General features: G+C 26.1%; 1 protein-coding gene across 1 annotated transcript; it reads right to left on the bottom strand.

Moving 5' to 3' along the window:
* Window positions 1-295: 295 nt before the first annotated feature.
* LOC129965798 (ran-binding protein 9-like) lies at window positions 296-27,726 on the bottom strand. Its single transcript, XM_056079994.1, has 11 exons — window positions 27,340-27,726; window positions 25,601-25,712; window positions 24,848-24,900; window positions 23,242-23,432; window positions 20,263-20,364; window positions 19,775-19,857; window positions 18,849-18,961; window positions 16,308-16,964; window positions 10,357-10,508; window positions 9,846-9,957; window positions 296-1,120 (listed from the first exon to the last, which is right to left on the bottom strand). Exons 1-11 carry the CDS (start codon window positions 27,530-27,532, stop codon window positions 990-992), a joined length of 1,899 nt encoding a protein of 632 aa, XP_055935969.1. The 5' UTR covers window positions 27,533-27,726; the 3' UTR covers window positions 296-989.

Below are 27,726 nucleotides of genomic sequence, written 5' to 3'. Positions count from 1 at the left end.
CTTTGAGATCATAAGAAAAATCCTCGATTTTTGCAATTTTCAAATATTGATAAACTATAATCGAAGATTAGAAGTTCAGCATTTAATCAATCTTAACCTTTTCAGAAATATTATTCAGATATTAAAAAATAAATAGCATAATTAAGTTGCCTTCTTCTTGTTCAAAAATGAGACAAGCAATACAAAATTTTTTCTGTAGAAAATATAAAAATAAAAAAAAAGTAATAAATAACTACATAAATTTGCATTAAAAGTATTTTTATTTACTTAAAAATTTCCTTAAACATACATTTCAAATCCCTTCAAGTTTTAATGATTTTTTTCTTTTTTTTTTTACATTACAATTTATTAAATAACTTTCTATTAGCATCTTCTCTGAGAAGTGTAAAAAGAAATATAAAAAAATTTCACTTCGCAAATCATATAACGTTGATAATCATTTGCATAAAGATAAAAGTAAAATGACTCAAATGTAATGTTAATCATACAGTATCGTAAACTAAAAGACATGCAAGAACTTTAAACATTCCTATTGAAACCAGGATACAACAGCCTATATAGAATCCTTAAATTGCATAATGTCAAAAAGCAAAACATATAACTCTATTAAACAGTATGGGTGTGATAATCCATCTCAAAATATAGCTTAGTTATATACACGCCAGTGTCAGCATACATTTAAGCTTTCTGCAGTCAACAAAATTCAAGATAATTATACATACTATCTTGAGGTTTGAGACATTCAAGGCTGTGCCAATCCTGCTTAAAGTATTCAATCACCACAGCTATTATCAGCAATGCTGCTATAACATTGCTCTACAAACTTGTTGCCAAGATGAGAGTAGAAATATTAGATTCAAATGAAGTACAGGTGCAATCAAAGGAAAACAGTCCTCTGTTTAAAATAGCCTGGAAAAGGCTATGACCAAACATTTGCTCTCTATTCCTTTCATTCCCAACTTCAGGTGGTTATCTAATCCAAGCATCAGTCACTGGAGGAGATTATCAAGATTAGTAAATGCACATGAACCCAGTCCTGCTTTAGACATCAATCTCACAAGTTCTTGAGTGTGTGCCATAGCAACTTCCAACGGTGGTTGACGAGGTAAACTTTGAGACTCTAAGAAACAGACAAAAAAAAAAAAAACCCAAATAAACATTATATTTAAGAAGCGAGGCAATTTCATTTAAAGATTTTTACTGTTCAATACGCAATTCAAAAAATTTTTTAAAACATAATAAATAAATAATATAATGCGATACAAACAAGTACAAATTCATTCATACATCTATTTTTTTTAATTTCATATTTTTAAATGGGGTCACCTATTTTTAATGTTATGAATATATGACTTATTATATAATTTGTTGCTGTAATGCACTGCCCTTTAACTTTTTTAAAACTTGAACAAAAAAAAAAAAAAAAAAAAAAACAAACTTATTTAGGCCTATTAGAGTACACAGGTTACTTATTGTTTTGATTTTTGGGGTGTTTCATCAGATGAAACACTATGCTGATAGAGCTCTTAAAAGCGTGACTAAGCTAGCATTGCAGTGAAGTGCGAAAATAAGTAAATCTTTAGAATCTGAAATAAAAAAAAAAAAATACTTTATACCTTTTTAGCATATTTAGCAAAAAACATGGTTGCCACACAAATCTGGGGAAAAAAAAAAAAAAAAAAAAAAAAAAAAAACACCCATGTTTTCCCTGTATGCATATTAAAAATACAAGGAAATGCAAGAATAGCACTCATATGCTAATCATAAAGTAATATGATTTTAAAGAGTAGAAAAAGCACGGAAAGAAAGCAATTTAATATCATATGAAATAATAGCATAATAAAAGTAGGTTTATATTTACATGAAAAAAAGACAATTTCCCTTTATTTATTACCTAGAATTTAGCAAGACAAAATTTATATATTAAGTGGGGTGGGGGGATGGATATATTACCTTTCATGCTCTTTATGATAAGTCACCCAAAATTAAGAACTTGAGTGAAATAAAGTACAATAACAACAACAAAAACATTAGAAGGAAAGATTTTTTAAAAAATTATTCATTCAGTTTTGCCACTTTATGTATTTTATTCAAGGCATCAATTTCTCCAGATTATTCAGACACCAATTTCATGGAGCTAATCCTTAACTTATAAGGTACGACATTTTTGTATGAATTGATGTACATTTTTCACCTACTTCATTTTCATATGAACATGTGTGAAAATATTTCCGATATGTCATTGAATGCATTAAAAGGCGAATGTGATGCAACAAGTTTTAATGCCCATAAAAATTCAGCTTAAAATGATTATTCTTTACTAAAAAGTTAGAAATCAGTTTATTTTCGGACATTAAATTTAACATGTTATCTTTCCCTGTATACTTTTTAGATACTAAGTTCAACAGCAATGATGACTCTATTAAACTGACATGCAATCTTATATGTTTCCCTCTTTTGGCATGTCTATTAAGTGCCCCTTTTCCCATATTACTTAGGCTTTTTATTTTCTTACAAAGCGAGCAGTAGATAACAAATTGATTTTGTGGAACTTCTTGAACCCATTCAGAAAATTAGGATTGATCTTTTTAATCTGTCCAATTCGTATTCAATACGGATGTTGAGCAGCTCATAGTTTTCAAAAAATTCTCTAATCAACTTTGAATAAGCTCGCAGTTTCTGAAATAATAAACAAGTCATTCAATAAACTGGAATATGGTAGACTAAAATTTACCGTGCTGCTTTCTCAGAGAAATATATTCAATTCTTTCACGCAGTTACAGAAGTCTCGCGCATGCTCATTAGCTTCAATTTGGGAATCGCATGTAAAAAGCACAGCTGTCTCGCAAATCGAGACTGGAATGATCCAAACAGAAAAGAAGTGGACAGAGTAAAAAAGTGACGAGTTTCCGTATTGCACAATCGCGAATGATAATGCTTCGTTTTTGGAAGCTATGACTACGATTTTTTATTCTTGTATTCTTTAGAGATCGGCATGGAATGGGAAAAAAAAAAAAAAAAACCAAGAAACGAAATTCTCTGTATTTTCTAAGTTTTTATTAAAATGTTCAATCTCCCTGCATTTTCGCGCTTTTTTTAAGACGATTTTTAAATTCCTTGTTCTCTCCGTGGTGTGGCAACCCTGTACGAAGTGCAAAACAAGTGCATGCTCAGGATTCGCTATTGGAAAGCAATGCTTGAAGTATTTTTGGTTTTCGGAGTTGATTTCTCCGTGCCATTTTCGATATAATTAATTTATAATAAAAAATTTATAGTTATATTTAAAATAAGAAATAAGTTATAATATTATATATATAATTAAAAATACTTACACAATTATATAAAACGAACGTTAGCGAAACTCAAAATAAATAGCAGAAAATTCTGTGAAGCTCTAAGTAAAGATGATCAAAGCTACTGATAAAACAACAACAACAACAAAAAAAAACCCTTCAGACCCAAAATAAGGGTCGGTTATTTCCAAGAATTCTGACCTTTCCAAACAATATTTCTTGCATTGAGTTAATTTTCCATGAAAAAGGGAAAACAGGAAACGAACACACAGGTGTTCTCTTTCCAGCATAGCGTCCCGCCGTGTCCCATAGCGTGACACGATCCACACAGTGTTACAACCTGATGGAACACCTAATTTTATCCAACGATTATACTTTTGCTTTCCCTGTCAAAAATTTAAAAATATACTGAATAAAAAGTTTACGATACACCTAATAAAATAAAATTGAAATTATTTTTACTAGAAAAAAAATGAACAAAATTCCTTGAGAAAATAGGATTTTACAAAACGTGTTATGGCTGAAAATTATGGATCAACTTGTCATCTATTATTCAAAAAAGAGGTTAAAAGTGAATCTTAAACCTATTTCCCCCCCCATTTATAACTGAATTCAACAAAATTTAAATATTTAAAAACAATTTATGCATAAATTTTCATGACCAATCTCATAACTGCTTCAGCTCACATTTCATTCTGAAAGTTTTAGATTTTTATTTCATCATTCATCTTTTAATTCAGATGGTCACTACTAGGCAATAAAAGGAAGTACTTTTGCTCTATACCACTTCTACATGGACATGTTTGGAATAATTATTTCCAACCCACAATTTTAGAAAATTATCAGTGCCTTCAAGTTTTAAAAATATACTAGCCGCCTTTGGCGATCAGCCGGTTCGCCAATCTTAATGCACGTTAAAATTTGAATAATTAAATATTTTATGGAACTCCCATTTTAATTGCTTCTTCATTAAAATATTTTAAAACTTCAAATTTTAATAGTCATATAATTCACTCATAATATTATAAAGGCCTTCAGCCATATTGTAATATGTATCTCTCTAATTTTCTGTTAGCTTCCGTAGAATTTATGCTTTAAATTAAAGTGGAAATGATTAAACTGCAATTAATATAATAATATTTTTTTTTACTGAAACGAAGCATTTTTTTTTTTTGAAATATGAGTACTGAAAACAGAGTCGCTGAGTATTTAAACCTTATGGGCACTAAAGAATATTTTTCTTAATTTATGTAATATCTCAAGAAGTTTTCAGCAAAATTTTCTCAGCTTCATCATGAACAGATCGATTAATTAACAATGTTTAGTTTTAAATGCATCAAACATTAAAAAAAATAAACAGAATCGTTTGAAATAATCTGTCGAAAACATATTAAGCCTTGAAAATCAAGTCAGTATCCGTTGAAAATAGTTGTCAACAATCAGAACACAATGCGCATGCGTGAATTTTCAACGCCAATTATGGTAACGCAAATGCGTGAATTTTCTACTTCAGTTGGGGTAACGCTATGCAGATTAGAAATTTTTAATTTCCTTCATTCGGTTTTATTTTTATTCAAAAGTACTTCAGAATGAATCTGAAAGATCGATTATTTAACAATGTTTAATTTTATATGCATCAAACTTTAAGAAAATAAGCAGAATCTTTTGAAATAAGCGGCCGAAAATTTGTTAAGCCTATCCTCTTTAGCGTGGGGGAAAAAAACCCTGAAGCCTTATTCTTTTGGCGGGAAAGTTAATTTTTAATTAATAATTAAAATTTTAATTAAAAATTCAAAAAAGGGACCTCAGATGCACATTCCCGATCTTCAAGGTATGCATGTGCCAAATTTGGTAGGCCTGCAGAGCACCGATCTGGCCTTTAGAGCGCCAACACACGCAGATTTAGCTTTATATAAGTAAAGATTTCTGAGATAGAAACATTTATTAATTTTCCTATGATAGCTGTTACAGGAAAAATTTGCATCTCTTCAAATCTTAAGCAATGAACTTTCCTGTACTGATTACAGTAATTTGTTGATACCCTTAATGTTAGAAAGTGATGTTTCATTTATCCAATTTTTAAAATGGAACTATATGAAAAGAAAAAAAAAAGTACTTAAACCAAGTATAAAAAAAGTGAAAATGGCTTTCAAATGAAAGGAACAACTTCAAAGTATAATGAATCAAACTGAATTTAGTAGTTTTCAACAGATTAAATTTAAAACCATGCAAATATAATCCCAAAAATTTAAGATGTCACACCATTTCTGTTAATGCCATTAAATTGCAAGGCATTTTATTCTGCAGAAGGAAGAAAAAATGAAGACATTGCAATGATGAAGCACATTTTGACACACAAATAAAAAAAAATACAAAGAGTTTAGAGAGATACCCAAAGACTTATTTACTTGAAATAATTTGTGTAAGTTAAACTAGTTTTTTCAACTACTATAGACATTTTAAAAGAAAGACTGCTAAATGTTGGAAAAATTATTTCATTATAAACAATGAAGAGTACTACAAGTCTTATGAAGATTTCAGAATTGCTTGATGGTACTAAGCAAAAGCGAATATAATTTAAAAAATAAATTTTTTTTTGATGTGTAACAAAATTTCCCAGCATATGCTTGAATGGGAAACTGTTTGTAGAAAGGTGTCAGAATGGAAGGATGAAGTTTGTTCACTAGACATTCAAATTGGGCCTAAAGTCTAATAAATTAAAAGAAGTTAAAATGCAAGAAGACCTTTTTGTATACTTCCTCTAAGGTAATCAAAGAAAAGAATGAGAACATGAATTATATGTTACAAATTCTGGTAAAAATTGAGCAACACTTCTAAAACTGAAATGGTTTCAGTATGTAATAGATATAGCTTTTTAGTAGATGATTTTTTTTTTATTTAGGATTGTCTAGATGGGAAATGTGTTTGGGATTATCATAATTACACTTAAAAGATATTTTTTCTAAATTTTCGTTTTCAATAAAATCTGGAATTTTTTTTTTTTTTTTTTTTTAAATTTTGAAACATTTGTATCAAACATTTCTAAAAAACTTTTCAGCATAACTATTTATCCCCCCATCCTCTGGCAAACATCAATTTCCTTCGGTATAATAAATCATGACTGAAATAGAATTGATGGTTTTAAAAAATTATTTGAAAAAGTGATTTCTGGAAAAAAAAAAAAAAAAAAAATGTATAATGGATATTTGATAAGAAACTATTCATAGGTATATTAAGCCTTCAGAAGTTCTTCATAATAAATGATTTATGCTACATTAAGGATTATTTTTTTCAAGAAACCTCTTACCAATGAGCAAACTAAATTAAAGCATTCATTTCAGAAAAAACAAGTATACAATTATCAGCAGTAAGTTTTTATGTTAGATATAAGATGTAATTAATATCACTAATAAACAGTCTGATTAGAAATAATTTTACTCTTCCAAGTTGAATTACACCATACTAAAACATATTCCATATTAATTTTTTATATATATAAATCAATACTGTTACCATATACAATTTCATGCAAAAAACTACAATTCTTATCACATTTTAGTAGAATTATTAATTTGCAGAGTACAGTTCATGGCATTAAATTTCATGGCACAAAATGACCAATTAAAAAAAATTAAATCTTGCCCACTTTTTTTAAAAATCTTTATAATTTAATGCTTATAGTATTAAAAAAACTTGGTCAACATTTGAACAGTACTCTATCCAGAATAATAATAAAACTACAGTTTATTTATTCCTGAATGAATAAAATATACTCAATAAATTTCTTTTTAGATAAATCAAATGAAAAATTTTAAATAATTTAACTAATCACTTGTTTTTTTTTCTTTTTTTAAAGTGGAAATATATCTAAAAATTATTGATGTTATTTAGGAGAATAAAAAATAAATATTACTATCTATTTAAACAATCTGTATTTTTTTTTTTTTTAAAAATATTGAGAGTAAATGGAAATTGAAGATAACAGAACAGAAATACATTAAAATTTCTTATAATTTCTAGGCGAATATATATATATATATATATATATATATATACATGTGAATTTTTTTAGATAACTAAAGCATAAGTGTTAAAATCATTCAGTCATAACAGAATTTGGAAAAAAAAAAGAACTTTACAAAACTATGAATTAGGCCAAATATAAACGCTGAAGAGTTAAATAAATGATTAATTTAATAACAAAATGAATGAATTCATATAAAAAGTACTTGTGATATTAAAATTAGTGCAGAATTATTACATAAAAGAAATAAATCAATCTCAAAAGCACTAAAAGTTTGAATATGAAAAAGCTGAAATCTGGTGTTTCAGCAGAAAAGTTCCATGTCAGATAATTTTCAACAGCAATTTTTACCTATAATTCATACAGATAGAGAAATATTGATGAATTCATTATAATTTTCAATTAGTCAAAATTACAAAAAATGTCGTGAAAAATAGAAAAACACAAAAAAGATTATAGGTTTAATTACTTTTCTCTATTTTGATAAACAATACAAATAAATAAAATATAATAATTATAATATCTGCAACAAATGAATATCACAATCATTAAGAGCAAGTTACACTCTTAATAATAATAACAATAAAGATATCACAGCTATAAAACTTGAAGCATTTAAATTATTTTTTGAAAATTTGATTCAATTTTAAAATTTTCTCAACATTTAAATGAAATTATGATACTTCATAATTAATTTTTGCTACTGTCCACTCTTTTACACATGTTGGCTTAAGTGATTATTTTTTTCAACAAATCAATGCTATGTATTAAGAGAATAGATTCTGCAATTTTCATTATAGTAAAATCAAGATGAAAAAAATGACTTACTTCATGGATTCAAAATTATAAATACTAAAAGAATTTATATATTTGTAATGCAACAGTACATAGTCGATTTTATTAATGGGACAGTGGATTATTAGACACTTTAGGGAACTGGAATTATGACAGTCAGGGTTATGAAATTTTTTATGCATATGTATTAAAATATAAATACATCAAATTTCTTAAAAACAAATATCATAAATTTTTTTAAAAGTCATTTCCTACTTTCTCAAGAACTAAACATGCATACTTCACAAACTTATTTCGACAAATAGAACACGCAAGCTGCTAAAACTCTATTCAAAGTATTAAAAATTAATTAAATTTAATAATTAATGAATTAATATTTGAAAAAACTGTATTAACATCAAGTGTCATCCATTACAAGTTTTAAAAAATGTGTTTCAACTTGAGTGAATGAATAAAAAGTACTTTATTAATAAATGAATATTGAACAAGATATATAAATATATATAGGAAGAATGTGAATTAATAGTAGGAATTGAAAAACATTTTAAAGATATATAATTTTTAAATTTTTCAAAATATTCTAAGCGGCTTAATTTTTTTTAAAACTATTTTTTCTTATTACCCAATGTAAATTTATTTAGAAATATTTTTATACATACTTATTGAATTTTCATAAGAATTTCATATTTTTCGGAACTAAGACTAACTTTTAACTATCTAACAACTCAAAAAATAGAATGCATACCCTCCCTTTCTTTAAATGTTTGACTGAAATCTTTATTACCATTTTCATTTAATTTCGTCAAAAATTGAGACACCTGGAACATTTCAAAGATATTTAAATCTAATTACAATATCATTCTGCGGAAAGTCATTAAAACATACTTTTTAGAATACTATTTTAGTTGAATATAAACATATATTTTGGTAATGAAATGATAAAAATAAAATTTCACATTTTTGTTTATTGCAAAGTCCACTGTCCCCTTAATATAAGTATTATTTTTTGCACCTTTAAAATTTATTTTGAATAATTTAAAAATTTCTTAACATAATTATTTACTTATAACATGTTTAAATCAATACCGCATAATTTTGATGTAGAATTAAAAAAAATATTGCTATATAATGAAAATTTATAACTAATTTTTTAACATTCTTTTACTAACATCTACACAACTTCAGATAAAAAAAAAACATTCAATCTTAGATAAAAATTCAATAACGAAAATTTTTTGAATAATGAGAATAAAGATTTTACAAAGAAACTTATCAATAATAATAATAAGAAGAAAAAAATGTTATGAAATTTAAACAAAATTGAAACTTACAAAAAAATATACGAACATCAAAACAAAACCTTATTTTAACCTCCCACCTTTATTAATCTAATTTTAGATTATAAGATTTTTTTACTATTTTAATGCAATACTAAAAGTATGCTATTTTTTCCCACAGTTTTCAATTTTTAATGTATTTTTATAATTCATTATTATAAATATTATAAAATAAAAATTTAAAAGAATAAAATTAATCACTGATTAAGTTTTAGAAATATTCAAATATTACATTGTCAATGGAAACACAAAACTATATTTTATATATATTCAGATTTCTAGTATACCAAAAACATGAAAATAATTAATTAAAAAAATCCAATCTTCAAAAAATAAAGTATGTCAAATTTAATAAAAGCATATAAAAATAATTACTTTAATGATGAAATTACATACCCAAAATTGCACTGTTGAGTGCTGAACACACAGGCTCTCTTTGTACTGGATCTAACTGAAAACCAACAGGGCTTATCCAAGGATCTGCATAGGCTAGAAGACTGAAAGCATCCTTGTAAAAGAAATAATAATAAAAAAAAAAATTAAAAAAAAATGCTTTTATTATATATAATTTTATTTATTTTCTACTGGTTTACTTTTAAATTTAAATAAATATTGTAGAATCTTAAAATTACAATGTTTTTTAAAATCATTACCAAATGATGGCACTCACATAAAATCAAAATTTGAATAAATTAATGCAGCCAGTGGGAACACAAAAGTAGAAAAAATTCCAAACTCTCAAATATCAGAAAGAATGGAAAATTAAACACCAAATTCATCTTTATGATCATTAAAAAAAGTAAATAAAAACGAATAAGAATAATTAAAACAAATGTATAAAATTTCACAATGGCTAGAAAACTTTATATCTTGAACATTTAATGATAAATCAATGCCCCAAACTTACCTGCAACATTTTCTTATTGGCCTTATTGGAACCATATTCCCTCTTTAAAGCAACACTCATTGCATGAAGTTCTCTTCCAAACTGCAACATTCTTTCTATTGCTGCTTGACTGCCACCACAAACTTGTTTTTTATTAGATGGTGTATCGATATCTGAAGAATAATTTTTAGTTTAAAATTATATTTTAAAATTAGTTACAAAATATTACAAGCAATATAGGCATTTTTGGTTTCCTGTATTGATGACATAGGTATTCACTTAGGATATTATGTATTTTCTTTATTACAACTTGCATTTTAATAAGAAAAACAGTATTAAAATTGAATATTCAATTATAATTTTTAAAAATTAAACAAAAACCTCAGATCAAAAACATTTAAGTGGTCACTTGTCAAAAATGACTGGGAAACAGAAAATTAAAACTTCATGATAAAATAAACTGATAACAAAGGTTGATAGGTAACTTTTTGCTTTCAATGCTTGAAAAGTAATAAAAAATGATTTATATAAAATTAAATTTGGCACAAAATTTTGAAAATTGTACATGGTAAATATATAGCAAAAAGAAACCACCAAAAGAAAAAGCAGTTATTGCAGTTGTATTAAAAATAACATCTCTGTAACAGAAAAATTTTACATATCAATATACAGAGTAATCCATAAAGTCCCTGTATATCAATATGAAAAATTATTATTAACTTAGAATTAATGAGTATCTATAATAAAGTGACTGAATTTGTTGATATCATGCCACTAAGGATGCTATATGAAAATTATAAGTAAAATCAGCAGAGATATTTTCAATTAAAACTATGAACTTTACATGATTTGAAAAAGAGTTTGACCAAAAGTTGAAAAATACATTATTCGATATCCCTTCTATGTCCAAGAGCATTTTTCATAGTTTTTAACCATTTTGTGACAGGAAGTGCAAATGCCCACTTTTCACTGAGGCTGGCAGTTTCTTTCATGAGTGTCTGTCCAGAGTCGGAGGGGTTTATTTTCACTATTAAGTTACCGAAATATCAATGTGTTGTTTAATAATCTATAATATATTATAGTGTCACTATCCGAATCTGTTTCAGAATGAATATCTGAAATATTTTGCATCACTTCCATCATTTCAAGCTCATTTAAACATTTTCGATGTTTCGACATTTTAATGGCAAAAAGAGAAAAATTCGTCTATAAGATTTAATTATCCATTAAAAACTGGTCTGCAAACTGAAATACCCAACACTGCAGCGAAAATAAAACTCCACTGCTCACTATAAACAAATACCACATGCGAATTTAAAGAGCCGTCATAAAGCACATAAAAGAAATTCTTTCGCTTATGTTTACAGGTGAATTTGAGTGCATTTATATTATGATTTTTATAAATTAAAGTTGCATGTTAATGTTCAATTTTTTTTAATGCCTTGTAAGTTCCTTATGGTTCCATATACATTGTGATGATTTTTACATTATTATGAAATGTGATCACAAAGTGAACCATTAAAAGAAGGTGGATTGAATTTGGAAAAATCCATGCTTTTCTCATGGACAATTAAATACATTGTATGTCCAAGATTATAATGAAGTTGGTAATAATCACAATATATGTAATCAAAAATGATAATGTATTTGCAAGTATTTAATATTAACTAAATATAATAATTGATATCACACTTTGGTTGTGTTCATATAATCTATAATTATAATAAAATCTAACTACAACAAAATATTGACCTGTTCAGCTAAAACGATACAAAACACATAAAGCAAAGTAAACTACAGTTAAAGTTTAAATACAAGAGAAATACTGTACAGCTAATTTATTCTTTTCGTAAAGTAACATATTTTAAATAAAGTAACTAACAATATTTTATAAACGCATAAAGTTAGCTTCTTTTTTAATGCTTATCAAATAGATAAAATGACATTTTTATGCTTAAAAAAATTGACAATATCAATTTATTTCTTAAATACATGCTTAGCAAAGAGTAAGAATTATTTTTAGGATTAGTTAAATTATTAAGAGGCTGAAACAGATTAAAAATCATAAAAGGTGACAAAAGTTGCAAAACAATTCAATAATAAAATAAATTTTTTTCTTACATTCACGCTTTTCCCAAATGAAATGCAGCACTTAAATTCATCTAAAACTTAAATCAATTCCATCCTTTGAAGTGAAGAAATTTCACATATATTAATGGAATATACTGAGGAGATTAGACAAACTTTCAATATTTCATCTTCAATTAACTTCTAAAGTGTACTTCAAACTAACTAAAAAGAAACTAGAAAGCTACCTTCAAGCTTCAATAAAATAAATATAAAATAATAAGAGAAAATCTATGTTTCCTAATAAAACTTAATTTTACATATAAACTGAAAATTTTATCTTTATTATAAATTAAGTATTTTTTTTTTCATTTTTATAAAGTAAAAGAAAATTGTTAAAGATAAAGAATAAAACAATTTTGATATGTGCATACACAGAGTAAAATTTAACAACAGCAAATTTCCTCTAAGTAATCTAAAACACAAGTAATTCTTGAAGTCAAAATTCTGATATGCATTATTCATTAACAAAGGCAAAACACCTCATCAATTATGCATATTAATATTGTACTTCTCTCTCTCTTTTTTTAAAGTTAAGTTTGTCCATAAGAAGGTAGTAAAACAAGCTCTGAAAACAGTAATATTTTCTTTTTACCATATTTGAAGACAGACCAATTATAATTTACCTTTTACTTCTAATATCTCTAGCAGTAAGTAAATTATAATATTTTCTCTAAATCTGACATGGCATGTTTTAAATAAAATATAAAAATTTGAAATTTCTGCTATTTTTTTTCTCAACAGCAACACGTACATTTTAATACCAGAAGATTCTCTCTCTCTACATATAGACTAACCAACAGTTATCTACTAATTTCCCTATCATTCCTTTAAAGAAGTTTATATTCTCTTATTTCTCTGACCAATAGTATCATCCCATGTATGATGACTAGATCTAAAAAGGAAGCAGTATTTCTCTATTTCAATAACACATTTCATTTCATCTATAATCTAAAGATTAGTGGATTAAAAAAAAGGATAAGCAAAGCTATTTAAGACAGGATTACTTTGATATACTGTGAAATTACTACAATTATCAACAATTACAATTAAGCATAAGTATAAATTCTAGGACATTACATAATACCATTAGTTCTTTTTTATGCAAATGTATCCAACAACTTACATTATTAACTGTAAGAAAGGGGGAAGCAAAGTATGCAATTAATAAATTTTTCACACACAATGAATACACTGTAAAATGTATTTTCAGAAATGAGGAAAGCAAGCTATCTTATTAATAAAGTAATAAAAAGCGAACTTACAACAAAAATTTAGTGAATATAAATACAAAAATTATTAAGTAACGATATAGCAAATAGAAACAAATAATTTTTAATAAAATTAAGAGTAATCATTTGGCATTTTTGTTCATTTTATTTCACAATAAATGCATCCAAAGTTAGATTTTATCAAATTAACCACATTAATGATGAATCATAGTTTTTAGTTAGTAGGATTAATATCCAATTTTAAACCAATATAAGAGATAATTTGCACCAGACTTCATAATTTAAAATATCTTGATAATCAATAACTCTAAGCAGACATATACTACAAAATTTCATTCTGAACTATTAAATATGGATAAGACCCAGGTACATGATGGATATCAAACCTGTGACTCAAGTCCCAGTTCAGTCCAGTTATCTGCTATCAGATTATAGCAGATAACTGGTTCATTTGTTCAGAGCAATAGAACTGCAACACCATTATTTCTTTTATAAAAGAAATATCAAATCATCAAACAACAATCAAAAGATGAAATATAATGAAGTATATATGTTCCGAATAACAATTGTACATATATATATTAACACAATATAAAAAATATGGTTATCTAATAAATAATTTAAATCATACGTTAAATTGCTATAACATTGTACTAATTCATATACAGCAGAAAAATCAACCTATGTGTTGTCACTAGCCAAATAATTTGTTATTAAAGGCACTTCTATCTTTAATTTTGTCTGCAGAGACTTACTGAGAGCTAGATGGCAACATGATCAGATTAATTAATTAATCTAGAACAAATAATTTTGCACACAAAGTCATTCCAGGATTTTTTTTTATAAACATAATAATCTGAACTTAGAAAGGGCTAATCTTCTAAAGATGATTATTTTTTTTCTCTCATAAAAGTAAGCTTTTCTGTCACTTTCTAATTTGGTAAATTACTTTCAAAGTTTTGAAAAGAACTTGGGACAGAAATTTTAATTAAATGATATATTTTATTTAACACTAGCAGTATAATATTATACATTCATGTAAAAGTTTCAGTTCAATGATACAAATTCTGAATAAAATCTCATGGTTTCAAAACATTTGTGAGCATGTTGGAATACTTTCAAAAAAATACCCCCCCCCCTTTGTGTGTGTGTGTGAGAGAGAGAAAGAGAGTTTCAAGATTGTTAAAAAAAAAAAAAAAAAAAAAAAAAAACCTGACAGCAGCATAACGAATTTATTTAACAGGTACTTATTTATGACATCACAAAATATCATTCCTGTTGCTAAATGAGGATAGGATATAATATTTGGAGTCTTGGTTCTTAATTTGAAAGGGAGGAAAGAAAGCAGATAATATATTTACATAGAAAATTTTATTATTAACAGATGATATTTCAAGAGCATAAAAAAATATAACCAAAGAAGTGAGAAAGAAACAGTATAAAAAAAAGGGGGGATTTGTAACCTAATAATTAAAATATAGCTTTTCAGTAAAGGAAACTAAATATTTTCTTGATAAAGATAACTATTAGTTTCTCAAAAGAATATCAATCTTCTTTATTACAAAAAGAAACTGGAATTATGAAAATAAAACATTTAAATCATTCATTTTCGACAAAAGAAATATTCAAAACATCTGACCAATCTTCTGTATCCAAAAAGAAAAGAAAAAAAAAATTCTATTACATTATTAAAAGAGGAAAAGATAAATTAGCCACTATGCATAAATAAATCTGAATGTAATTTCGGATCAAATCCTTTAAAGACTAGTCAGTATATTTATTTTCCACACGCATGTCAATATTAAAAACACAAGAAACAAGATAAATCAAATTTGATACTCCGATTTTTATCCTAAAATTGATGACTTGCATGAAATTTTGGAACCAATAATTCTAGAAGTTCAAAATGCAAGTTATATTCTCTTAATTAAAGTAGAAAACTAAACCAAAAAAATGTTGTTTATTATGTAAATAAATAACAAAGTTCAAAGTAAAACTGGATTAATTACTAATTTTTAAATCATTCAAAGTTATTTAAAAATTTAAATATAATTATTTTGAAAAGGAGGTTAAACAAGATGCTTTGAAAATTATAAGTCAAATTAAATTATTTAATCACAATTCTTATGCGCATGTTTACATATTTTTTTATATTGTTATAACAATATAATATCACAATATAAATAATCTTTTATCATTTGACTACATGGAATGCTTGAGATTATCTTTCGAATGTGTTTATCATTTACAAAACGGTAAACATTGGCAAAAACAGTAATGGATAGTCTTCCAGTGTTCTGGACAAAATTACGATTCTACTAAAATATAAAAATTCTCTGGGATTAACTCCATATCTTTATCACAAGATAATGACATTTATGCATAATTATAAACTAGAAAGATAGATATAAATTGCAGCAGAAGTAGTAATACACATAATTCTTTTCTTATAACTATTTGCTGGCCTTAAATAATATTTCAAAATGCCAAGATAAAAGTAACATAAAATAACATGAAAGAGATTTCTATTTTCTGAACTGAAATATTTTCTACACATACTGAAATACTTATAGAAAAGATAAATTTCTAAGAGAAAAGTTATGAAGGACTTACCCATTTCATTTCCAACTTTATCATGGGCACTTTCTATATCATCTCCGTTTTGATACGTAGATGTGATCACACTTCCATTTGCTGCATAAGGCATAGTCCTAGCACCTTCTGCATTGTCATTTACAGTATCTAAATTTTCCATTTCTATATCATCACTGTGAATTAAGTTCGTGGGCACTGCAACATCTGAATTGCCATTTAACATCTCACCATTCATCACACGATTTGTAGTATTGAGTTCCTCAATGGAAGATAAGGTCACAGTCAGATTATTATTTACATTATTGTTTTCGATAGTCACTGAGAGAGAAGTAGATTTTGGCGAAATGAATGGGGATGTTGATGCAGCATGAGGACTATGATTTTTACTTGGGGAACAGCCAGACACCATTGGAGAACTACAAGAAGATAAATTAACAGTTGACCTATATTGATACATATTGGAGTAATTAGGACTCATACTTGGTGAATTACTTTGTGATCGTGGACTCTTCATAGGACGGACTTCACTATCAGTTCCATTCAACATTTCTATGAACTGTCGACATTTCAGCATAAATAACAAGTTAGGATTTTGTTCCAGCAAATTAGGATATAAAGTTTGTGTAGTTTGAATAGCTTCACCCATTCGCCCTGCTAAAACAAGCTTTTGGATTTCTAAAAAAAAAATCATAAATAAAAATAAAATCAAAGGTAGATAAACATTAATATTTATTAAACAGAAAAACACATTTTTAACCTCTGCATATCCACATTTCCAAAACAGATAACATGCAAGCAGCATAGTAGAATTTTATCTTTTTTTTTTAATCCGCACGATTTATGTTTCAAATGCAATTATACATTTGCTATTAAAATTACTTCCATCCAAGGAGAGAGAGCATGAAGGGGGGAGGGGAGAAGCAACTTTTTGTTAGTAATACCATTATCCATACAAACTAAAACAAAACAATTATTTCTTTCTTTAATGAAAATAATTCACTTACATTTTTATCTTAAAATTATTATGCAACTTTGAGGCACATAATTTCAACCGAAAAGTTTTGACTAGAAGAAATGAGTTTTTAAAATAAATAAACTTTACCTTTTGATTTCACCTGAACAGTTTCATGTATAAGTTGGAATAAATATACTAGTTACTCTGGATTTAAATACTTAAAAAAGAATTCAAATTCCAAATTAATATTTAAATATTAATTTGGAAGATTAATTTATGAGACTAAATAAGTTTTCTTCAGCCATTATTTATTCTTTGAAAAAGAAATTGCATGACACATGCATATATTTTATGAACTGCTACTAAAAATTTAGTTCTTGCTGAAATCCCCTCCCTCTCCAAGATTTGCTTAGTAACTCAAAATTATGATTAAAATATCATAATAATATTTGACACAGCAATCATTGGGAATTTATAATTATGTCTCTCTGCAAAATAAAGACAGAAAATATTTTGCATTCAGGAGAAGAAAATAAATTAAGACAATCAAATAACAAGTAATATAATTTTTTTTTTAAAGTCAATTCCTACTTTCGCAAGAATTGAACTTGCATTCTTCACCTTCACATGAAAAATACTGAAATCCTTGCATTTTACCGATTGAGCTACTGCCTGTTGATTTCAATTTTCATTACAAACTGCTAAAACTCTATTTAAAGTATTAAAAATTAATTAAATTTAATAATTAATGAATTAATATTCAAAAAAACTGTATTAACATCAAATGTCATCCACTACAAGTTTTAAAAAATGTATTTGAGTGGATGAATAAAAAATATTTTATTAATGATTGAAAATTTGAATAAGATATCTAAATATTTATAGGGAATGTGTAAACTAATAATAAAAATTGGGGGAAAAAAACACCTTTTCACATTATTTATAAAAAAGATTTCTTTAAAAGTGATTTAATTTAATCGTCTTTTTCAGAAAGTACCTTAAGAAAACAGAATTCTTATCTAATAAGATAATACTAGTTACCTAATCAGGTTACTTTTATTATTTAGTGTTTTATTTACATATTACGATATCACTTGCACTTTTTTTAGTTCAAGATGATGAATAAAATTTTGATTATTTAAAATATAATATAAGAGAATGTTTTGCTAGTTTAAATACACAGAGAGCAAAAGTTGGTCTTAAGTATTTTTTTATTAATTGACGTCATTATTATTTTATCATCTTTTATTAATTAACGTCAATATTAATCTTCAAAAATCAATCAATCAAAAAAAATGTTTTCTTACCTAAAATACATAGTTTTTTCCATAGCTAAATTTAAATAAGCTGGTTAGGTAGCATCAATCTTGAGCAATAAATTAAATTTTGCACAAGTAATAAAAATACCTTGTAAAAATTTATTCTTCATTAACTCATAAAATAAGTTGAATAATGCTTGTTTTATATTATAAAAAAATAATTTCAGAAATAATTATCCATTGAAGATGCTATAATTCCTTGGTTTTGTCAAGCAAATGTTTGAAGTTTTATATTAAGTTCATTGTTAATGTCTTAGAATAAAACAGGAAATTCACTAAACTTACGTTGCCTATTTTTGATTGATTGTATATCTTCTGAAAAACTTTGTCCTGTGCTTTGAGCAAATGCTTCAGCAGATGAACAATAACCATGATGGACCAGATATGTTTGAACAATCCTAAATATTAATAATTTACATTAAAAACCTTGAAACCAAAGAAATTGGATATTTTTTAAAAAATGCAATAAAAATTAAAAAGAAAATAATTTAATGTAAATTTATTTAAAGACCTTTCAATGCATTTTACATAAAACTACAATTTTAGGCTTTAAAGAGACGGTTGAATTTACTATCGTTCTTAACATAACATTTTAGAGATTTTATTTTGCGTTTTTAAATTTCTAAACAGATATTGGAACTGAATAAAACAGACATTTTAATACGAAGAAATTACTATTACCAATGAAGGTTTATGTTTCAACAATATCAAAACATAAACATAAAAATATATATAAAAACTTTTGTACTTTTCTAAGCTTTCACTATATTGCTTTTAAAGAAACACATGCTTAAAAAGAAGGAAACATAATGTAAATGATTTTTTACAGAAAGTTTCTTATACTCATTAAGTGAGAAATAAAAATCTAAAAAATGTTCAAATTTTAAATCTATTATTGCAAACAAAACAATTATTTACAATAACTAAAACATATAACTACAAATTTGAATAAACAGATAATTTTTTAAAAAAAGCAACTGGATGAATTAATTTATTTGTTATAGATACATTAACTTTTTAAAACTTCACTGTTTAAGAATTGTGTATTTAATTTAATTATCACATAAAGTATTGTGCAACTTGAATATATTTTCAGCTATCATTAAAAATGATTCACAATTTATCAACTCAAGAAATACTTCACACAGAATTTCAAAGAGAAGTTGGAGAAATACATAATTTAAATTAGTGAAAATAGAAAACAACTATACCTATGTAATGTAGTCTGCCACTCAACCTGCTTATCATTCACAGGAAATCTTTCAATTATGAGTCTTGTGCGTCTTTTTAGTTCCTTTGCAAGCAAAAAGAAAAACAGCTTAAATGATACTTAGCAACTTCAATAGTCAAATAAACTAATGTGTTTAATGCAAAATGAAAAATTATCTTTTTACAAAATTAATTAATCCAAAATATACTACTCTGTAAAATTTAAATGAAATAAAATATATCCAAAAAAGACACAGGAATTTTTAAAGCCTATTTTAAAATAATAATTTAAATCACTCAATACAATATACAATGGCGATAATTTATTACTATAAAATGAGAAATTCATTTTAGAATGAAAAGACATTTTAAAATTATTACAGCCCATTTGACAGGTATTTAAAAAAAATGAACATACTCTAAGAAAAATCACAGAATTCATAATGAAATTTGATTCAGAGATTAACTAATACATTTAGCATAACAGTACCTTCATCATATCTTCAATATCAAATACAAATGGAGACTGTCCGAAATTTGCATCAACTACTTCTCCAGGAGTTTGCAAGCCAACAGTGGGATATAGATTAGGCTTAAAAAAAAGTTAACACATTTACTTAAAAAGTAATATAAAGAAAGCAATAAAATAAGACAAATAAGAAAAGCAAATTTATTAAGTTAAACGAAAATAATAACTCGTTTAAATATTCAAGAAATAAAATACTTCGTTAGGCGTTAATTTAACAAGGCACAATTCAGCTCATAGAAAAATAGTAAATAAAACCCTTCCTAAAAAATTTACCTTAATTCTTGCAACCTTAAAGCGATTGTAAAATCTAATTCTCTAGAATGTACTGAAAATATTAATAAAAAGAAAGTGGGTTAAGGCTCCCTAAAAATTTACCTTAATTCTCGCAACCTTAAAATTATTGTAAAATCTAATTCTCTAGAATGTTCTGGAAATATTAATAAAGAGAAAGTGGATTTAAGGCATGCAGAATTATTTGTTAAATTGAAGAAAAAAAAATATGATTTTTCTTGTATGAATTATATAAAGTATTGTAATCATTTATCTTTGCCAAATGATTTTAAAATTTTAGACTTTCTTTCATTTAAAAAAATTTGTTTATAGGAATACATTTTTTTGAAAAAACAGTAACTATAATGCCTTTACAATAAAATTAAATCAAATTGTCAAAGAGCAGATTGCCAAGTTGCATGAATTGAAATATAATTTTAAAATGAAGTTAGCTGGATAAGCAAAATTCATCCACTGCATATTTTTATAATTATTTTTTCAGTTTACAACAAAACTAAATCAAAATTATAGATATTGAAGAAGTATACGATAAGGTCACCAAGAAAACATTATGATAGCTTTCAAGATGATCCATATATTTTTATGAATTGCTTAGATTTCTACAGAAATTTAATATATATATATATATATATTATGCATTGAACTTTCAACCGAGTTAAATCCATATTTTAGAACTAATGAGTCACTAAAATTTTTTAAAAAGTACCTCCACAGAATGTACATAATAACATACAGAGGACAAATTGGAAGATCTAATTCTTAATTGATCTTTGTTTTGAAAATATATTAAACTTATCAGAATTGTCCTTATATGTTTAATTTTTAGAAAAAGTGATCATAATTCGTCAACTCTTTTAAATTTTATATCATTCATGCATTTAAGAATGCACACAAAGTCAAAAGCTGTTTATTTTTGGAGAACGACAGTAGGTATGCTTTACATCATTTAGTGATGATTAATATGAATTGGAAATTTATCATGTATTGTTATAACTATACATTCATTCAGTTTAGATCTTGGTAGGATATTAACAAAAGAATTTCATATTTATTTAAGCAATATTTCCCAAACTGGTTATATGATTGCCAAAAGAATTTCAATTTAACTGTAATTAGCAACCTTAACAAAAGCTCGCTTTTTCTCAACCCTTAAAGCTTGATTTCGCCATCAGTTTTAAATTAGGCTGTTTGGTTTTTGAAAATCAAATTAGCAATGCTTTTTACTGTATTGTTCATTTAAAAAAGTATCTAGATTTGTCAGTTGAAAATAATAGCGATCTATATATATATATATACATACACACTGTGAGGATTTTATTTCTTTGTGACATAAAAAAAAAAAATCTTAGTTACAATATTTTATAAGAATTCTTTAATAATTAAAATTCATACTTATCAATAAAATGATTCCAATCAATATCACAAGATATCATGAAGATTTCCTTGGAAGTTTTATTTCACTATTTTTATCACATTATTAATAATATTTAAAAATGATTCTTTTATGTCATGGTTATGATAGTTAATCATTAATAATAAATACTTCCAGAAGTTAAAATATTTTGCAAAGAAATTTTAAGTTTTTGTATTTTTTTACTGCACCACTCGATAAGTAATTGTATCACACAGTTTAATAATCTGTTAATGGTTCATGTGAATCCAAATTATGATTGCACTCTATTTTCTAGTAGAATGTTTTTTTCTTCTTTAGATTTTCAATGCTTACAATATTTTGATGCAACTTCAAATTGATCTTTCAACATTAATTGGTAACATCCCACAGAATAAACTTTTTTCATTTAAAAAATTCATTGGATATCATTTGAACTATGATTACTTGATTAGCTTCATTTTTAATCATTTAAACAAACTTTTTTTTAGATAATATTAATTCTTCTGTTGGTTTGGCACAATATGGCCAAAAAATGGTTCTTACCCTATTAAATTATAAACTAATCCTCAATTAATAGCAATAGTTAAGAGATATACTTACATTCTGAGTCTATTGGTCATTTTTAATTCATTACAATTTGACCATTTCTTACAGAATGCTCATTTACTTCCTTAAGTCACTAATAAATTCCAGAAAAATTAGCAAATTGATTTTAAATTATTTTTAATTAAAAGGAAAAATTAAGTTTAAAGCTACCTTTTCCTCATGAATGTTATGCCATGGGCAATGCTGTATGGGTACTGCTAGTTAGGTTATATAGATATATAGATTAGGAAGACTTCTATCATTTAAAGATGAAAATAAGTGACTAATGAAGAATCAAGGACTTTCCTCAATCCTTTCAACCTTACTTTGGCTTAATTAAAAATTTTAATTCCATGTAAAAATGGTTCTTTCTACAATAACCTATGTATTCATATCCAACACAAAAATCTTTGGGACAAGTATGCTTATTAAGGTTGAAAGGGTTAAAGAACACAACTATAAAGAAAACCTCAGGTTAAAGTAACCATACATTCCCCTTCAGGAATAAGAAACCATAGTTATTTATATAACTTTATAAAATATTTATTTAAACTACACATAAACTATGCAAAACAAAGTAAAAGAATTATTTTTTTTATTATTATTAATCAATCTTTTTTATTATTATCTAAAGATACACATACATAAATAAGGTTCTTTTTAATGCTTACTGGGAGATCAGAAAAAGCAACTCCAAGATGATGCCCATTTTTTGTATAAAAACAAGTATTATCTATGAGATTAACACCACAACCAATGACATCACCAGTTGTAAATGTTGGACCATATGGTTGACCTGTACCACTAGAACAAAAACTATGCCCATCGTCTCCATGATAGCCATATGAATGTTTGTCCCAACCTAAAATGCCACAGTAAAAAAAGATGATAAATAAAAGTAATTCTTGTGCAAACAAAAATTTAAGTTAAAAAAAAAAAACTGAAAAAATATTTTATCTTTCATAATATTTTTGAGTCAAAATAATTTTACAATAAACTGTTCTAGCAACTATATTCTATAAAACCAAACATCTATACTTATAATAAAGCTCAATGTGTGTGTGTGTTGGCGCTCTACAGGCCAGACCGTTTGACCTACAGCTACCAAATTTGGTACATGTATACCTTGGAGGTTGGGAATGTGCACCTGGGGTTCCTTTTTTCGAATTTTTAATTAGAATTTTAATTATTAATTAAAAACTAACTTTCCCGCCAAAAAAATCTTCCATTTTCCCCACCGCCAACTTTTTCGCCAAAAAAAATCTTCCCTTTTCCCCACCGCCAAATGAGAAAGGCTTTAATTTTTTTTTTCTCCCAACAGAAATGAGGCTAGGGTTAAAATTTTTCGGCGGATTATTTCAATCGATTCTGTTTATTTTCTTAATGTTTGATGCATTTAAAATTAAACATTGTTAATGAATCGATCTTTCAGATTCATTCTGAAGTACTTTTGAATTAAAATAAAACAGAATAAAGGAAATTAAAAATTTCTAATCCGCATAGCGTTACCCCAACTGGCGTAGAAAAAATCACGTATTTGCGTAACGTAACTGGGGAAGAAAATTCACGCATGCGCATTCTGTTCTGATTGTTGCCATGACAACCGTTATCAATGGATGATTTAAATTATTTTTGAGTTAGTCGCATGCTTTTGTAAGTAAATTGTATTTATGTTAGTTATATATATTTTGTATATGCTTATAGATTTAAGTACATCGTTTTTTAAGTAGTTTTTTTAAAACCTGTTTTCAACCGTTTATTTTAAACGATTCGTTTTATTTTCTTAGTGTTTGATGCATTTAAAACTAAACATTGTTAATTAATCGATCTGCTCATAATGAATCTAAGAAAATTTCGTTGACAAACTCTTGAGATATTACATAAATTAAGAAAGATATTCTTTAGTGCCCATAAAGTTTAAATGCTGAGTGACTCTATTTTCAGTAATCAGCTTATAAAAAAATGCTTTGTTTCAGTAAAAAATATTATTATATTAATTGAAGATTAATTCTTTCCACTTTAATTTGAAGCATAAATTCTACGGGTGCTAACAGAAAATGAGAGATACATATTACGTTATGACTGAAGGCCTTTATAATATTATGAATGAATTATATGACAATCAAAATTTGAAGTTTTAAAATATTCTGATGAAGAAGCTATTAAAGTAGAAATTGTATAAAATATTTAATTATTAAAATTTTAACAAACATTAAGTTTGGCGAACCGGCTGGTCGCCAAAGGCGGCTAGTAATAAATAAATACTGAAAAAGATACCTGGTAATCGATTCATATTCACTCCTTGAGCAGAAAGACCTACACCCATATACCTTTAAACAGAAATATAAAGCTTATAGAAGAGAAACAGTTCACTCATATAGACTAAAAGCACATTTAAATGCTTTTAGAGATAATTAAAAAAAAGCAAATATTTAAAAGAGTTTATTTAATAAATATTTTTTTTTCTCTATGAAATGGTAGTTGCTGATACTTGAATCTTTATTAAAACATCTTAATGTCATATAATAACAAAGTCCTATTTTAAAAAATCATAATTTAATTCTAGAAATAATGTAAAATCATAATTGATGAATCTAAATGTATCCATTACCATTAAAATATAAAGATGGATGTGAATTTTTAGTAATGTTGAGTTCAAACTTTCTGAAAAACACATAATTGCTAACAATACACTTAAGCAATAACATTTCACAAAAATAACTTAAAGAATATAAATTATATAAATTTTATGAACTTAATAACGGGAAGTAAACATATATTTAATATGAAATTCAACAATATATTTATCCCAATTTGAGCAATATTAATTTAAATTTAGCAATAACTTAAGTTTTTAAGCTCAACAATAGATATATCCATTATTTCCCAAAATTGTTTCTTGAAATATAAATATCTTAAAATTTTTAAAGAACTTTGATCTAGTTATGTAATATTGAATGCTAATATTTGGAATTCAAATTTAATTACACAATTCAACAAAAGAAAACCAAGAGTGGAAGACAAACATACCCATCACGGCCCTTACTAACAATCTTTACTTCAAAATAATATAATCCACAAGCAGCTGGAATTGGATGAGTTGCCCGGACACTAGCAGCATCCTTATGGTTCTTTCCAGATCCTAGAGAAAATATTTTATTATTCATTGATATGAAACAAAACCTCCAAAAAATAATCAATACACAATTAAAAAATTAATACAATTATATTTATTTAAGCTAATAAATAAAAATATTATTCTAAATAAAATAGCTACAGTATCAGGATCTTAGTTTTATGAAGCAATAATTGTAGGTAAATAGGCATTAAATTTGGAATGAAATACAATTATGTTAATACCTGAATTTACTTTGAAATAAATGTTCAAATTTTAAGAATTTTTTATTTTTTCTTTCAATTACTAAATAATTAATTTCATGTCAGAAAGTGACACCCGTCCACATTTTACTTATATCATATTTTTCATCATGACTGACAACTAATTCAGTAACTTATTTCAGTTGGAAAATCAGATTCTATCTATTTTGTTAATTTTAATTACAATATATCATTTCTATATAAAATAAGTAAAAAATTTACATAACATAAAAGAAACAAATGGCAGTTGAAAAAAAAAATCTACATGCATTTTAAAGCAAGTTAAAATTAAGGAACTATTTAAATAAAAAGAATAAAAATAAAATGTATTCATATATAAAAATTAATATTGAACAGAATTGCATAAGTTTTAACCTAAAACAAACTGATAGCTAAATATGATGCAAATTATAAAATATATAAATCTCAAAAGCAATTATAAAACATATAAAAGTTGTAAAAAAAATCTAAATTTTCAACAACCAACTATAATAAAATAAATTCCCCCCCCCCAAAAAAAAGTCTATTAATCTGTGTAAATTCCGCTAATTGTAATGCAGTGACTGCATTATTTGTTGAACCATAACTTGACCTAAATTCATACAACTTTAAGTGATATGGAAATTATTAATTTAAACAATTTTAAAAATTATATATACTAGAAAATTTGTTCTGAAATATCAGAGAATACAGGAAACAATACAACTCTCGTATCCCCTACAGTTGCTATGCAGTTTTAAAAATCGGATGTTCACATGACACACTGAATGTCTTCCCGTATTTTTAATTAAAAAAAAATTGACACGATGAAGAATTCTACCAAATTATAAAGGGTTAACATTAAAAATAAAAAATCTCAGAGGGACAAGCTGCGATATCAATGGATGCAATAGTGAATAAAATTTCATCTCATGAATTATAACGAGCAAAATATATATTAATCACATTCAAATGATTTGTTATCATACTTTTTATAGTGATTAAGAATTAAAAAAATTCTTTATATCTTTTTGAAAGTGATAAACATTTCAAAACAAAGAAATTCTAGAATGAAAATACATAATGCGAAATAAATAAACATACCATAGCGTGAATAGTTCAACTGATATTACAAGTAAATTTGCTTATTTCAGTATAAAAGAATAATTATTACATGAAAATTAATAAAAATAAGAAATGTTCTTTATGCAATTGGTGAATGGAATATTGAACTTCGTAATTTCCTGACGTTATCTGGATATATCTAAAAGTGCTGGAATTTACCGTTTAAATCAACACTGCACATGCATTTTGAAGATCACCTGGTTGTGAGACAAAGGAGCAACTGAAAAACGTAATACATGATTATACAAACAAGACAGAAAGATACGAAGTTGAATAAACTTTCCTACCTTTGTAATGTACCCTTAAGTTATTTTGAGACAAACCAATATAAGTAAATTTATCTTTAGGACTCCACGATCTAGGAAGAGGGGTTTCATTTTCATCTACCATTGGATATAATAATTTTAGGCGATCTACATGTTGATTTGAAGGAGAAACCTGAGGTTCATTCCATCCTAAATGTTCATTCATTGTCGCCATTTGCCCTCTCTCAGGCTCCCGGATGATCTTTAAACCAAACAAGTTGCGTTGAGCAGTTGAGTAGAGATCAAAACAAGCGTTGACAAGAAATTTCTTTAACCTCGGTTTCTCTCTTGCGTAGTACCCAGCTTGGAATTACAGCACTCAATACTGAGTTTCAACACTGTCGTGTTTCAGCATTTCTTAGTTCTTGC

This window comes from Argiope bruennichi, chromosome 4 (assembly GCF_947563725.1).
Source record: "Argiope bruennichi chromosome 4, qqArgBrue1.1, whole genome shotgun sequence".
Classification (NCBI taxonomy): domain Eukaryota; kingdom Metazoa; phylum Arthropoda; class Arachnida; order Araneae; family Araneidae; genus Argiope; species Argiope bruennichi.
This window is presented reverse-complemented; position numbering and strand designations above follow the sequence as displayed.